This window comes from Acomys russatus, chromosome X (genome assembly GCF_903995435.1).
Source record: "Acomys russatus chromosome X, mAcoRus1.1, whole genome shotgun sequence".
NCBI classification, from domain to species: domain Eukaryota; kingdom Metazoa; phylum Chordata; class Mammalia; order Rodentia; family Muridae; genus Acomys; species Acomys russatus.
Window position 1 is genome coordinate 82,425,680 of NC_067169.1, and position 15,822 is coordinate 82,441,501.

Here is a 15,822-nt window from a genome sequence, read left to right on the forward strand (position 1 = left end):
CTAGGGAACATAGTTGTTCTCTTTACCACTAAGGACTGTGGGACAAGTTTTTCCCCCCCTTTTTTTGTACAGAACATAAAGTGCTTGTTGATCAGAGGCTTTGATGGGCTACTTTCTGCCTCTCCACCTCCCCTCCCAGCCCCCCCTCACCCTCAGACCTCTTCCTCTCCTCATGCCCCCTCCCTTTTTTTGAGACAAGGTCTCCTGTATCCCAGCATGTCTTTGAACTTATCTTCTTGCCTCAGCCTCTCAAGTGTTGAGATTACAACAGATGTATACTGCCAGAGTAAGACCACTTGTGCCCCTTCCCCCCAATTTTATGGCACTAAGGATCAAACCTTTTGTTATTTTTCAGGTAAAAACCAGGTGTGAAGTCTATAGATAAGTGTCCTGAATAGTCCAAAAGTCCCTTGGCTTGTGTTAAAGGAAAGGGCTTGAGAACAAGGAGAAAGCCAGGTCAGATGAGGGATGGCTGCTTGGCGGCTGACGCAGCAGTAGCCTTCAATTTGTATCTATGCCAGCAGCTGAGTATTCTGCACACCATAACCAAATTACCAGCTGTACAGAATGAATTTGACATCCTGAGTAGCAAGATTGAAATAGGTAGGGAAATTGGGGCCCAGGAAGCCAGCAAACAGGGATGTATTGCTAGGAAGTTTTGAGAATTGGAAAAGAATAGGCCATTATGTGTGAATTTGACAAAGAAGGAAGCATATTGTTTTTATTTAACTTGGGTAGTAATTGGGCCAAGTCATCTTGGTCACCTAGAGGTTTGTGGCTGAAGAAAAATAAAATTCTGTTCAATTGCATGTGTCCAAATGATAGCTGTATGTTCTACCAGAAGCCCAGATTAAATGACATAACTGACATGGGGTGACATCCCTGGGAACACAGTAGGCTCAGAATTGAGGATAATGCATGTCCAGTTGAAATTGCATCAGAGACACAGAGAAATTTGGATAGGGAAGGTAGTAGTAAGTAGTCCCTACAGGGTGCAGAGGGAAGCTGGAATAGACTTTGCCCACACAGCTGGTGAAAGAAGTCTCAGGACTAGTGGAGGTATTAAAGGCATCTTTGGGTGGGGTTGGAAAAGCAGACTAAAAGAATATAGCTTTGCCACTTCACGGTGTCTCCTTTTTCTCATCAAACCACTTTTAGTTTCTTTGTCAAGCTCAAGGGCTCCAAGGAGATGATTAAGATGCAGTCTGTGGTGACTGTTCCAGAAGCGGGAAAAGGCCCATCTGTGTTAATTTGGTTGCCCTGTGTTCCTTCACAAGTATATCTTGCCTGTTTCTCTGGAACAGTCTTTGGGGTATCTTTCCAAATCTATCCTCAAGCTAAAGTTGGGTGTTAATAGCCATTCATTCTATAGCTTTCATGTAAAAAAGTAGGACAGAGTAGGAAGGCTGCCAAGTTAAGTCCAAATTTTCGTAAGAGCTATGTGACTTTGGACAAGTTACTTGCTAACTCTCACCTTCCTTATGTGGACAGTGAGGTATATGAGCACAAGAATGTTCTTCATGTAGGGACTATGTTGATGACACACCATCATGGATGCAACATAGGTCTGGCCCTTACAAGGTATTCAAAAAATATTGGACAGACTAGCAAAACACCCTGCCTCTACTGGGTGCTCACCCAGTCCATTTATACAGTCAGACACCAAGTTTATTTTTTGAAAAAAGAGCAAAGTTTATTGAAATTTCAAGCTACATCTGAAAAATCCAAATCCAAATCCTGGAGACATACAACAGGATAAGGTGTCAGAAAGTGGAAAGTGTTCACTGTCACAGAACCTCCTTACACACACTTCCTGGGGATATTCCTCAGGTCCCCCAAGGGATTAGAACCATTTACTTCTCTTGTCCACCACAGGACTCCATCCATCCTTTGATTAGCCCTAAAGTTTCCCATAAGAACTAAACAAAACAAAACAAAACCAAAAAAAAAAAAAAAAAAAAAAAAAAAAAAACCAACAACAACAACAACAACAACAAAAAAAAACCCTGAAAAATGTGAAGTCCAAACTGATCTTCTTTCAACCCCATTCTATGTAGTCAGCACCAATGAATGGTGGGTTTGGCATTCAAAAGAGGACTTCATGTCTCTTCAGTGGACAGATTGGGGAGGGTTGAAGCAGCAAGGCATCTGTGGCCATGTTGTGAGGCTGGTCCCCCTCTTCCTCCCTTATATCTCAAGTCTTGTTTACTCTAAAGGACAATTTGGTAAATTAGCACAGTCAAAAATTTAGCTTTAAGAGATAAGGGACCAGTCAGTACTCCCAAAGCTGGTTAGGCCCTTCAACATGTAGGTGTATGTGTATATGTATACATCACTACACTAAGATAGAGATCTAGCCCTATGGGTATATATATGCACTTATGGCTATATAGAAAAACTATGCCAATACTAACCAAAACAGAACTTTATAAGCGGTCATCCCAAAGCTGTAATCCCACACTGGGCTGTGCACAAAGCCATGCATATACCATATTAACCAACAGAAGGCTGACTTGGCTCAATCTCTCCCATCCCTGCCCTTGCCTGGGCAAGACAGAGGACAAGAGAGAGGTTGCCTCTGCTTAAAACACAAGTGGCTTCTTCATAGGAACAGTCGTTGTCAGGTGAAGCTGTGGAAGATGTCCATGAAAATGAGAAAACAGACCCCTTATACTTTCTGGAGCACACTGGCATTACATCTCAAAACTACTTTCTCCTTTGCCAGCTGTAACTAAGTTGCCCAGGCCCTGAAAGCCCCTGGGGCCCGGTGGCATGACAGGCTCACTGGCTTGGGGTTATTAGGCCCCATGCAACTCAGTCTCCAGATTCCTGCTCTTTGTCAGGGGTCTGTCACTGGAGTGGACCCAGATAGCCATGTCCTTGGGACATCTCTTGGCACCAGCTATGTTAGGTATAAAGTTCTCCACATGAGATGACGCTTGGGGAGCCAAAAAACAAACTGGAAAGAACTAGGTAGAACAAGTTGTGGCTCTGCCCACCCTGAGGACAGAGCCACTTACACCGCAGAACCATCGGGGGCTTCCGGGGTTTCCGGGATTTCCGGGGCTTCAGGTGCTGGCTCTTCAGAGCTCAGCTGGGACTGGAACTTTTCCAGCTGCTCCGGGCTTGCCAGGGTCTTCAGGAGGGTGTTCTCACGCTCCAGCTGGGTGTTCTTCTCTACGAGCTCACGAATCTGCTCCTTTAGGACCTCTACCTCCTCTCTCACAGCATACATCAGATGATTCTTCACTAGATCCTGTCATGGAAAAAAGCTATTCATTAGCCATCTTGGCTCCTCCACAGCACCGTCACCCTGTTAATCGGCTGCACTGGCCTTTATGGCACCATCATGCACCCTTTCCACAGTGTTCTTGTGCCTGAAGCTCAATTCTTCACACCCTCTTTCTGAAGCGCTTAAGACTCTTATTCAGAGGAGAGTTGCAGGATTTGGGCCAAACCAGGATTGGGAGGCCAGCTTTGGTCCAGGCAGGTTCCCTCTAAATTACTAATGATGTTCAAGTCTGACTAGGGTAAGAGCTCTCTTAGTTTGTCCTGTTGCTGGCAGAAATCTAGGGTATGCTTACAGCGCACCCCATATTGTTGGTCTGCTTTACAAATATTCTCCAAGAATATGGAATTGTTTTCTCCTAAAAATGCCATCTATTTGGCATTTCCTCCTCTGCATGTAACTCAGAGTCACAGTTGCCTTGCAGACTCAGATAGGACAGAGGAACCTTGCTCTGGGGAAGGTACAGGGCTTTCTATACTCTTTGGTTTTACTGAGGGATAGGGAACTGTGACATCAAGCTTCGCAGCACAGTTGAGGAGCTTCTCATTGCAAGAAGTCTCAAGCTTCTGCAGCATTTTGGCTGCTTGGTGAAGGATAACCTCTACCTAGTTAAAGAAGCAGGCCAGCAAAAGGGTGGGGTGCTTTGCTTTCTGTTTCCTCTGGACTCCTGACCCCAGGCCAGGCTCTGCAGAGGCACTGCAGTGCAACTGTATCCAATGAGCTCTGGTTCCTGCCACTGCAGGAGACAGACAAATGCAAGAGTAGCAGCTCTCACCTTGCACCATTCAGGAAGGAGCCAGAGGCTGCTGCAAAGCCCTTGGGGTGGAGGTTGAATTAAATAGGAGGCAGTGGAACAAGGGCACACTGGGCATGCCCTAAAAGGTATCCCACTAATTGTACTTCAGCTTTGGGAAGCTGGTTGCTGTTTTCCTTGGGGTCCTGGCTAAGCACTTTTGCATCTATCCCTCAGACCTGTCCAGAATTACATAAGCTGCAGCTAAGTCAAAGGTAATGACGCAGTGATGCCACTCACCATGGCCTGCTCAATCTTGTTGTCTAGGGCCACCACGCTGGCTCCGGAGGCACTGCCAAGACAAAAAGCAAAGCCACCCATTACACACTCCTAAGTACAAGGCAGCTGTGGCCAAAGTCCTCCATCTGCCTAAGGTCTTCCTCTCTCCTGCCTCCCTGGCCTGTGTTCCAGGCACTTCACTTTAGTATTTAGGTCCCTCTCCAGCTCCTGCAGGGAGCTGAGCTTCTCTAACCCCTTTATCTTTGCTTAGAGGCCACATTGAGTTCCAAGAGATTGGAGCCCTGCGCTGTTTCTGAGGAGCCCAGGCCTCTGTGGCCTGCTTTCTGGCGATTTACAAACAATGGAGCGCGCGCCTGTGGGAAGCCCCCATTGCGGGCCCCAATGGTCCTGGGCAAACCTACCGAACTCCAAACCTAGCTAGGAATCCCTTCTCGATTCAGAAGCTTCCGGACTTCTCCCAGGCGGTGGAGAGCTTGCCCCAGCCCTGTCTGGCCCGCTGGCCCTCGCTTTTGCGGCTGCAGCTGCTAGTTCTCACCGCGCAGCAGCCGCAGGACGCTCCCGCGGTGGATCCTAGCGCGGTGACACCCCTTCCTCCCTTCCAGCGTCTCCTACCCCCGCCCCTTCCCAGGATGCTACACCGCAGGGAACAGGGACCAGCGCAATGCTAGCTAGCTAGCTCTGAAATCCAACTTGGAGCCCAGCGCCCTCGCCACCCCCTCGCAGGCTCCCTGGCTCGCTTCAGCGCGCAAGCTAGGGCCGGTGGTTACCTGTTATCCAGTTTAACGGAAACCACATCCCCTCCAAGCAGAGAAGAGAAGAAGGAGATGGAGAAATTGTGAAGTTGATAGACCGCCACCTCCATGGGGGTCTGATACATTTCGGTGTTCATGATTCGGGCTGCAGGGGAGCTGTGGCTCGTTTGGGTGGCGCAGTTATGGGATTGGCTCTGGCGCCGCAATCCAGCCCTGGAGCTAGGAGTGGGAAGAAGGCTGCAGTGCAGACCCTGAGCCAAGCAGGCACGTCCAAGCTGGAGTTGAAGGGAAGTGGCTCCAGGGGTGTCTCTTAGTGTGTCACAAACTCCACAGCGGCCAGTCCAACCCAGACTCAGAGATAATTTCGGCTCCCGCTTCTTTATATAGGAGGAGCCAGCTGCGTCACATGGCGTCAGGGGCCATGCAAATGAGTCCTGTCCTGAGCTTTGTGGCCTAGTTAAACCACATCCCCTCCCTGAACCTTAGTCAGGAACTGTAAACAGTTCAGCACTTTCTTGTGCCAATTGGCATGTCCAAAGAGAACTTTGGAGGCTGGTAAAACCCAAACTGAAGCTGATTTCTAGAGAAAGAAATGCTCTATAATAGGAGGTAGAAAACATTCAGTAGAGGGTGGTACTGTATTTAAAAGCTTTTCGGGTGCCAGTCATCTTGTTCTAACTGGCTTTTGCAATGCTCTCCTGTTACTCTCTGAATGCCTATTCCCCCATCATTACAAGTATCACTTTCTGCAGCTGACTGGCCCCTCAGTCAATCTCTTTCCTTGGACACAGACTTTCCTTCTGCATGTTCACTCACTGAGCAAAGCAATTGTCATCTCATCCAGCCAGATGCTTACCCAGCCTGGTCCAAATTCCAGAACCCACTCAGTTCATCTCTTCCTTGAGAAGTACAGGTATGGGAATAATCAGTGGTCTGCATGTAATATGGGATAGACACAGAGTAGAGGGCAGTAGGTGGGTGACCGACAGAGGATGTTGAAAGCAGACAAGGTACTGGAGTTGGTAATGGAGTGACAACAGATGCCAGTCCTTTTGTCTTTGGTCTCTACATGCTACTCTGCAAAGAAAATATACTCAATGCCATTACCTGAGAGCACATGTCACTATTTATTTTTATTTTATGTGTATGAGTGTTTTGCTGGTATGTATGACTGTGTACCACATGAGTGCCTGGATGGATCCTCTGGGACCGGAGTTACAGAAAGTTGTGAGCCACCATGTGGATGCTGGCAATCGACCTGATCCTCTGGAAGAGCAGCCAGTGCTCTTTCTCCTGAGCAACCTCTCCAACTCTTCCTTTTTCCTCCCTTCCTTCTGTCCTGGGCAGGGTCTGCCTATGTGGCTCAGGCTGGCCTCAATCACACTAAATGCTGGGATTATAGGCCACACCAACATGATTTGGCTATTTTTTAAAAGCAAAAAAATTGCAAGCTGAAGAGAAAACTACAAACCAAAGTGACATATAAACTGCCTCAGAAAAATACCTTCCTGTGATGATGTAACAGTATAGACAGGAACCTTAGGAAAAGAAGATTTAGGATTTCTCCAGGTATCCCCAAGCTGAGAACCCTGAAGCATCAACACCAAGGGGTATATGCCTCCCAGGAATCTCAAACTGCTCATAACAGTTCCACCTTCATGTGCATATTTCCTAGTTAAAAAAAAAAAAAACTTTTGTTTCATTATTCTTATAAAATATGAAATGATGAATGATACAGGGAATCCCAAGAGAAACTCCACCCCTGGGGGTATTTTGCCAAACTATGAATAAATCCACTTTTATGGACCTTACTGTCTAATAGTAATTGGTCCAAATATATATACAGATACCATTGAAGAGTGCTTAATGATGCCATAAGGAATGAAATTATTTTTGTCTGATAAAAATTACACATGTTTGCATCACAATATAGTTTCATTCTTTTTGGCATTAAAAAAAAAGAAAGAAGGAAAGAAAAAGAATGAAAAAGAAGGTGGCACCTTAGCCTTGAGGTTCTTTCCTCCTGCTTCTTTCTAAGAGATGCCACCTCGTGGACAAAATTTGAACTGCAAACATAAGGAACAACAAGGGCAGTGAAAGGAATAAGTGATGCAATCACCAATACTGTTTACACCAACTCATGACTAGAGGAACATTAGGTTCCATCAACATATACAATGGTTTGCATGATCTTAAGGTAAGTACCTATAAACCAGTGCTCCACAAGCTAAGGTCCAGTGAAATATTCTAGTGTAACCATGCTATTGGAAAAGTACTGGGACCTCTTATCAGCAAAGGAGGTAATTATTTGCTTCAGGATATTTCTCTTAAACAGGTACCTGGTACAGACATCCTGGACAAGGCCCCAGCCAAGCGCAATCAGATGCCTTGACTTCCTCCTGGCTTTTAGTGCATTTATGCCACTGAATGGTCACTGTTTTCAGCTTTGAAACGGGGATACATTAATAGTATCACAATCAATGCTCCCTGCAGTTGCAAAGAACTGACCAATGAACTCTCCAAGCATACCTTTTGATAAGCCCATTTCATACCATGTTAGGTGAGAGATAATGCCAACTTCAGGACATTTTAAACTTCAGCCTCTCTGAATCTGGCATTTGCAACTAAGCGGTGTGTAGCAGACAGAACAAAGTATAGATAGTATTTATAGGTCATCAAGAACTTTATCTAAAGAAGAAAAAAAATTCCTTGCCCCGAAGTGGTGGCACATGCCTTTAATCCCAGCACTCGGGAAGCAAGGAGCAGGGGATCTCTGAGTTCAAGGCCAGCCTGACCTACAGAGTTGAGTCCCAGGATAGCCATGGTTACACAGAGAAACCCAGTATCAAAAAAACTCAACCCAATTCAACCCAACCTAACCAACCAACCAAAAGCCCTTTTAAATTAACAGTTTAGCTGCTCTTGGAGTTCTCTACTCTATTAATCTGCTCTCTGCTGCTTAGCGCTTTCTTGGTCTGACAGAGCCTCTGGGTTGATTTTTTTTCTATTCCTTTCTTAGTTTTTCCTAAACTACTGCTACTCACCCCAAAGTTCCAAGGGAGATGATGAGAAGACAGTGGGAGGTATGGATAAGGCAGGTAGCTAGAAGCAAAATACCACCCAGAAAATGGGATACCAAACAGAAGTAAAACCACCATTTTGGTGGCAGGGAAATCCAGGTAGTTTGAGGAGAAAAGAGGAAATAGTGGTTGCTCACAAGGTTGCATTGAATTGCTCATTAATTACACTTTAATTAAAAAACAAGCTGAGTTTGAGACTCATTCACTCTAATAGTTAGCATTAACGGTGCACTAGCTATTGGGTGACACTATGCTACTGCACCACAAACCCTGCATTATATAGGCACTACCCTTTACAAGTGAAGAAACTGAGGGTGTGGCTACTTTGCCCAAGATGGTGAATACACTGCAGAGCTAGGGTTCTAGCCAAATCTACTGACCTACTATACTAGCTATTTGATAATTGTGGGTCAAGAAGTAGGTTTACTGAAAACAAGTAGATGTTACTGAAGTTGGAGAAATGAATTGGAGGTGTCAGAGAAGGGAAAAGGTGAAGGGAAAATGCCTCTAGAATGGCAGCAACATTGGTGGTATTGAAGAGGTTCTAAGACCAACTTTCAGTTTTAAGCATAGCCAGCTTTTCTGACATTTTGGAGATGGAGAAAATATTTAAACTATCCTTAAGAACTTTAGAAGAGAGCCGGACGTGGTGGCGCACGCCTTTAATCCCAGCACTCGGGAGGCAGAGGCAGGTGGATTGCTGTGAGTTCGAGGCCAGCCTGGGTGACAAAGGGAGTCCAGGATAGCCAAGGCTACACAGAGAAACCCTGTCTCGAAAAACAAAACAAAACAAAAACAAAAAAGCAAGAACTTTAGAAGAGGGCCATGTTCATTCAGATCAGTTCAAAACACTGTTGAGAAGTCCTCAAAGTCATGTCAGTTTAAGAAATGGGAGCCACTAATCTAACCTGGTAGTTCCAGAAAGGCATGAATATATAGTTCTAGAGCATACACTATTCCAAATAAAGTGTGTAGTCTTGGAACAACAATTACAATCTAGTCAAACCTCAAGTTTTTGGGCCCCAACTTACCACCATCCTTAATTAAATTTCCCCATTTTTTGTGGTGCATGCCTTTAATCCCAGCACTCAAGGAGGCAGAGGCAGCCAGATCTCTGTGAGTTTGAGGCCAGCCTGGTTTACTGAGTCCGGGGCAGGCAAGGAAACACAGAGAAACCCTGTCTCGGGGAAAAAAATTCCCCATTTTTTTCTTACTGTAGAATGAGGTCAGTAAGAAAAACAAGCTTTGCTGGGCATTGTGGCACATGCTTTTAATCCTGAGAGGCAGAGGCAGAGGCAGGAAGATTTCTGTGAGTTCAAGGCCAGCCTGGTATACATAGTGAGTACCATGCTAGCCAGGACTACACAGAAAACTCTTGTCAAAGAGAAAGGAAGGAAGGAAGGAAAGGAGGGAGGGAGGGAGAGAGGGAGGGAGGATGGAAGGAAGGATGGAAGGAAGGAAAGAAGGAGCTTATACTAAGAACTTAGTCTTTTTCCCCCTGACTGAGCTACTATTCTGTGGATTCAGCCCACACTTAGACCAATCCCTCTTCTTGTATATGCCCATAGTTCTGTTGTGTGAAAAGTAGGCTTTATCTCAGTTTCCAAAGAATGACAGGATCCCAGGGTCAGATGAAAGAAAACAACTGAACAACTCTATACAAAGATTTTCTAGTAACAAGGACAAAGGACATTAGAGATGCAGGAGAACCTAAATGGTTAGTTTTCTGGTTAACACTCATAGCATCAGAAAATTCCTCTTCTCAAAGCAGTTGCACCAAACTTTGAAGTGAGGAGAAGATTGTACAGTGTATTATATCCATTATCTGGTCTCATACTACTGAGTAAAGTGCTGATATTATCCCTGTGTCTTGCACAAGTGGACTCCATAAGGAACTAGTAACCTAAGGCTTCAACATCCTGGTAAAATCAACATTCAGAAATATTTCTAAGCCTCTTAATACCCATAACTTATGAACATAGCCTAGATCTAGAGCCAGCATACCAGAAGCATTTGCTGATGAGCTAGGCCCTTCACTGCCTTTCATTTTTAGGCCTAATCACAGTACTGCACAATGAAACAGATACAACTTGCCCTACCTCTCTCAGAGGTGACCTCCTAAAGGAGAATGTTGTAATGAGGATGGAACCAACTCTCTTCATTTAAGGAGGCCTTGGAAGGTAGTTTATTGCTTGAGATGGGAGAATGTGACACATTCCCATTGGTCTGTTCTACTTTAAAAGCCAAAGTCATCAGGACAAGGGCTCCTGCTACTTGGGGGCTCCCACAGGCCAGAAGCCTCACATTGGATGTCAGCATGCTGCAAAAGGGTGGAGAGTAGGCTCGGGTGGGTGTGGCAGGTTGGAGGAGGCAGTGAGGGAGAACATCTTACTTCCCTTTTTGTCACACTTGAAGCATTGTGTACCACACAGCCAGAAGGAAACTATTTATAGGCAAGTCTTCCGTATTTTCTACAGGGAATGTTCCACCCAAGGATTCAGCAATATTGCCAGCAAAACACAGGGTCTTATGTCAGGAGAAGCGGAAAAGGACATGATGCGAGAGGTTTGGGACCAGCCACAAAAACAAACACTGTAAGGTTAGGAGCTAGAAAGGGAAATACAAAAAGGATATTGAATGCCTGGGCATTAGTACAGCGTTAACATGGTGGATCAAAAATCCTTCACCACTTACTCCTCCACCACAGCCCCCTCCTATTGGAGGTTCTATCTAGTTCTGACTACTTACTTGTCCCCTTTTCTGAAGAGGCTGGGGAAAAAAGGAGGCTGAAATGCGATGGTATAATCTGTCCTCATTTCTTTTTTATCTTCTCTCTTCCCCTCTGGTTCCACTCCAATGTGGGAGACTATAGACAGGAAGGCCACTGCCACTTACACAGTTATTTTGACTTCATGGAAAATCCCCAAAGTCCAAAAGGAGAGAAGCAAGAAGAAAAGACCGATGACAGAGAACATGCCTTGTTCTCTGTAGATCATGTAGATTGCCTTGCATGGTCAGGGCCCAGAGCCCTAACTTTGTTGGTCAGGAAAGTGAGGAAGATGTAGATACAAATGCAGAAGGCAATGCTGTTGGAGGGGGACAAGGAGAATCCTGGTAGAAAGATGAATACTCTCTTGGAGAAGCAGCTCTAGCAAGTTATTTGGGGTACACCCTAATATTAGGATGATGGCAAGAGCAATGAATTGTTCCTTTCAGCTCCCTCTTGGACAGGGTCCCAAGTGAGCTTCACAATCTCTAAGTGACACTAAGGATGGCAGGCAGAACTGAACTCCATTTAAATGATGCATTCTGTTCTCTCCTCGCCCTCATTCACAGACATAAAAACTGCTCTTGTCAAACCATCTTTTTCATCCCAACTCTGATAGCTAACTATTGGGAGGTCTTGGATTAAGAGTGTCAGCAAGACTGAAAATAATAATAGTTTACTCAGGAATGCAGTCTAACCTCAGTGGACCTTAAATTTCATGAACCTTGTATCAGTGTTTATGCCTGTGTCCTTTCCCTTTATGCCTTGTGGCTGGTACAATCAGCCTCCAATTTTTCCATGCCCTCTTCTCATTTTCACCCTTACCAATATCTATCTGTAAACTTCCTGAAAAAATAAGTTTGTAAAATAAACCTAAGTAAAAGAAAACTGGTAACATAAGACATAAAATATGCTTCCTTCTAGAATATTTTGTTTGAGGCATGCTCAGAAGTTTTCGCTATTGTCAAACCTTTGTAAAGGTTTATTTAAACAAAACGTAACAATACAAGAACTAGGGTCTGGCATAGGACTGTAGCTTGGATTTTATGGGGATCATAGCACTCCTACTTCTGAGCCTAACTTCACTCCTCAATGAAGGCTGAGTTTTTCTTATTCCATCCCTGTCCTCTCTTTGGCCATTGGTTACCTGGAGCTGGTAATAAAGCAGCCACAAAATATGAAGATTTTGTAGGCCCTGTGTTTTTTCCTGATACTGTGGCTGACAGTGCCAAGAAGGGTTTGTAATTTAAAGCCAATATGGGGTTGGTTCCCTTTACCCTGCCATATGCTTTCCCTTTCTCCCTTGGCCAGAATGATACTCATTCTATATCATTTATGAAGCAGGTAATGAGGTTGTTTGCACCTCCACCCCACTTCCAGGCCAAGAGACATGTTCACAAAGGCAAATAATTATTCTCTAAAAATCTTGGTGCACTGTTGTCTTACAAGGTCTGGGGAAAACAAGAGTATAATATGGCAGATAATCATATTTGTTAATCTGTCTCAGCTTATTCAGGCCAAAGAGACACTAGCGGAGCCTTCTTTTTGCCCTTGTTGTTCTTTAAAGCCACCGTGAGAGCCAAAATTCCAAATCATTTTTTCCCCTAGCAGTTGCCAAGGTTACTTTGATTGGTACATCAAGGGGCTACTAAAAATGCTTAGGAGACAAAAACCAAGAAGACTCTGTTAGAGTGGCACAGCCAGCAGACGAGGGGCTGTTAGGGAGGCAGAGCTAGCAGGTAAGGAGTTTGTGAAGAGGGCAGAAGTTCTAAGGTTGAACAGTGGGCTCCACTGTGTGTCCCACAATAGAGGATGTGACTTTTGGAGTGATACAAGGTCTCTAAGAAATATATGGATGGTTAATAATGCCAACCTCTTCAGGGCTTTGAAGCCACAACTGGTTTTACATTGTGCTCAGTAAAGCCTCTTTTACATCACCAAACACTCACTGGAGGTGGATCCTTGGGCCTCTTTTGTGGGACTCTTCAACTTGTGGAGAGAGGCTATGCAGATTTCAAAGGGTCTGGTCTGTCCATATCCTACCCTGTGGCTTCCTGGATGGTGAGAAGGCAGCCCAGATTGAATAGGAGGCAGTGGTAGGAATACAGAGAATGCTTGGGAAGCAGGGAGTACACTTCTCTTAAGACAGAAAGAGAAATAGATCTAATTATTCCTTGGGCAGTGCCCCCCAACCATGGAAACAGTGCCAGAGAACACTCAAGGAGTGATGGAAGCAGTTAAGAAAGGCCTATCAACTGTTTCAGAAATTCTGATAAGAAATACACATACCTCAGGAAGAAAGAGAAAAACAAAACACACACTCTCACATTCTCTTTCTCATGCAAATACCTTCCTCAGCCTTTCATATAGTCCTATTTCCAGAGACAGGAAAAGAAGGCTATTCCTTCTATAGTCTCTTTCTCCCTCCCTCCCTCCCTTTGCTGTTCTTCTGCTATTTTCAAATTCCCTATGTCCTCAGAGAGAAGATAAGATCTGACAAGAGGAAATAAGCTCTAGAGTTTAAGTCAGTATTTAAAAAGTCATGGCCCCTATTCTGACATTCAGAGCTAGCTATGTGCTGTATAGAAGTCACAGGTGACAGGATCTTAGAAGAAACTTGGAGTGGCATTCAGATGGTCACTGAGAAACCAGCTTTAAGCATTGCACACTGGGAACAGGAAATCCTTGGCACTGCCAGGACTACAGTTTTTAAAGTTGTCAGTCATACATTATAATAGAGTCTTTCAAATAAATGAGAACTAAAGACATGTGCCATCTGTGCACAATATAAATCATATAGGATGCCTAAGAAATGACTCCACAGCTTCTTCCTAAGGATAGTTAGGTCCAGTCCTGGCATAAGTACCTTCTGTGACCAGCTACCTCTCCAGCTACCTCTGAGTGTGATTTGAAGGGCAGAGGAAAAAAATCTTCTTAGTTGTTTTCCATACTTGCAACTGTGGTGCCTATAAAGACTATCATTATGGTCATGACTCCGGGTCTCAGTGGTATCTTCTGGAGTTACACTTTGGGGAACTAGAAAAGTTCCTTTACCAATGGAAAGCAACCCTAAAGAAGTGCCACATGCAGCCTCTAATAGTTCAAGTGTTCCAGTATCCAAGTAATTTCTGTAGTCAGTGAACAATCTACTTAAGAACATAATTTAGACTCATAGAAAGTAAATCTTGACAGTGGCCATAGAGGGAAAGTGATGGGCCACTCCAGTGAGCTGCTCTGGCTCTAACTTTGTCAGGAGAAGGGGAAGGTTATTTTTTAGGTGATTTGGATACAAGTCTTCTACACTAGTTCAAGGAACTGTTTTTAAGCGCTGCTGACAATTCACAAATCTTATTAGAAAGAGAAACACTAAGCACACATATACAGTTATGCAAATACCTCCACCAGTCTTTCACACAGTCTGATTCCTAGAGATAGGCAGGCAAAGAGGGGCCTCATCTCCCTTTCTCCTAGGTTATCAGCTTCCCTATCATTCTCAGGAAGGTAAGAAGGCCACAGCATGTGGCAATATAGCAAGACAGGACACTTTAAATCAAGTCAGTGATCAAATCATGGCCAGCTACCTAATTTTCCATGCTTCTCATTCTTAGAAACTTGATCAAACCACAAGAAAGCTACTATTAGGGGAATAATCTCAAACCTACTCCTTTTTGTTATTCTATGTCTTATTTTTAAGGGGCCCAGAGGTGTTGAGACAGGGTCTTGCTATACAGCCTTGATTGGCCTTGAATTTGCTTTGTAGCCCATGTTGACCTTGAATTTGCAGAGATCATCCTGCTTCAGCCTTCAGTGCTGGGATTACACAGGTGTGTCACTATGGCTAGCCTTCATGAAGTACTTTGATTTTTATCTAAACATTGGAAAACTTTACCTCTTTGGGAATTCTTAGCCTGTGAAGCAGAGGAGGTTGGAAATAGGGAAGAGAGAACTCAGGCCAGAGAAATAGGAAGGGTATGATTTTTCGGAACATCACAGTCTGGTCAATGAACAAGCTTTAACTTCATATATAGGTCCATTCTTTGACATCTACCTAGTCAAATGTGGGCTGGGTAGTTTCCAAAATTTGCTGTAGGGCTATGACGACTCATTCCCCATAAGCAATTTGCTAAGGATGACTACAAAAGACTAGTTGGGGATTGTTTGCTACACATTTTTTTCCTTTTTCTTTCGAGACAGGGTCTCTCTGTGTAGCCTTGACTGTCCTGGACTCGCTTTGTAGACCAGGCTGGCCTCGAACTCACAGCAACCCGCCTGCCTCTGCCTCCCAAGTGCTGGGATTAAAGGCCTGCACTACCACCACCCGGCCCCTTGTTTGCTACACATATGGCCATCCCTACCCTGATCCAAGGCTGAAAACTTACCTCTCTCATCACTATCACCCTGTGCTATGATTTATGAGCCTGCCCTGTATCAAGGGGTAGGAGGAGGGGAATTCACTGCTCTCTGTGATATGAATCAGATCTGTGGCCTGTATTTGGGCATTGTGTTTCTTTTTTCTTTTATTTCTTTTTTTGGCTTTTTGAGACAAGGTTTCTCTGTGTAGACCTGGCTGTCATGGAACTCATGCTGTAGATGAGGGTGGCCTCAAACTCACAGAGATCCACTTGCCTCTGCCTCGTGAGTGCTGGGATTAAAGGTGTGGGAATTGACAGGTGTGCGCCAACATGCCTGGCTTTAAATTTCTTTTCTTTTTCTTTCTTTCTTTCTTTTTTTTATTGGCTGCTATGTTTTGGAGCTTAGAAATAAGCAAAGGCTATGCTTTTCCCCAAGGCCTGGACTTCCTGGTTGCCTGCCAGCAACAGAGTGCTTTTATTATTAACCTTTTCTCTTCTGTTGCTCATTGAAACAGTGTTGTGGATAAGGCTTTAAAAGAAAGATACTTT

The 15,822-nt window shown here is 44.5% G+C and overlaps 1 protein-coding gene across 8 annotated transcripts in view; it reads right to left on the bottom strand.

Annotated features, from left to right (window-relative positions):
• Nucleotides 1-2,314: 2,314 nt before the first annotated feature.
• The window catches only part of Tsc22d3 (TSC22 domain family member 3), a 63,576-nt gene continuing 50,068 nt past the window's right edge, over nt 2,315-15,822 (bottom strand). For 6 of the 8 annotated variants that reach the window (XM_051142364.1, XM_051142361.1, XM_051142363.1 and 3 more), the window contains exons 3-4: nt 4,323-4,374; nt 2,315-3,256 (exon numbers count right to left, since the gene is read on the bottom strand). In XM_051142364.1, the coding sequence (XP_050998321.1) occupies nt 3,017-3,256; nt 4,323-4,374 (292 nt within the window). In that variant the 3' untranslated portion in view covers nt 2,315-3,016. Of the gene's footprint in view, nt 3,257-4,322; nt 4,375-4,723; nt 4,905-5,089; nt 5,439-15,822 lie in introns of those variants that run through there. The other 2 variants (XM_051142365.1, XM_051142367.1) reach the window with 2 other exon arrangements.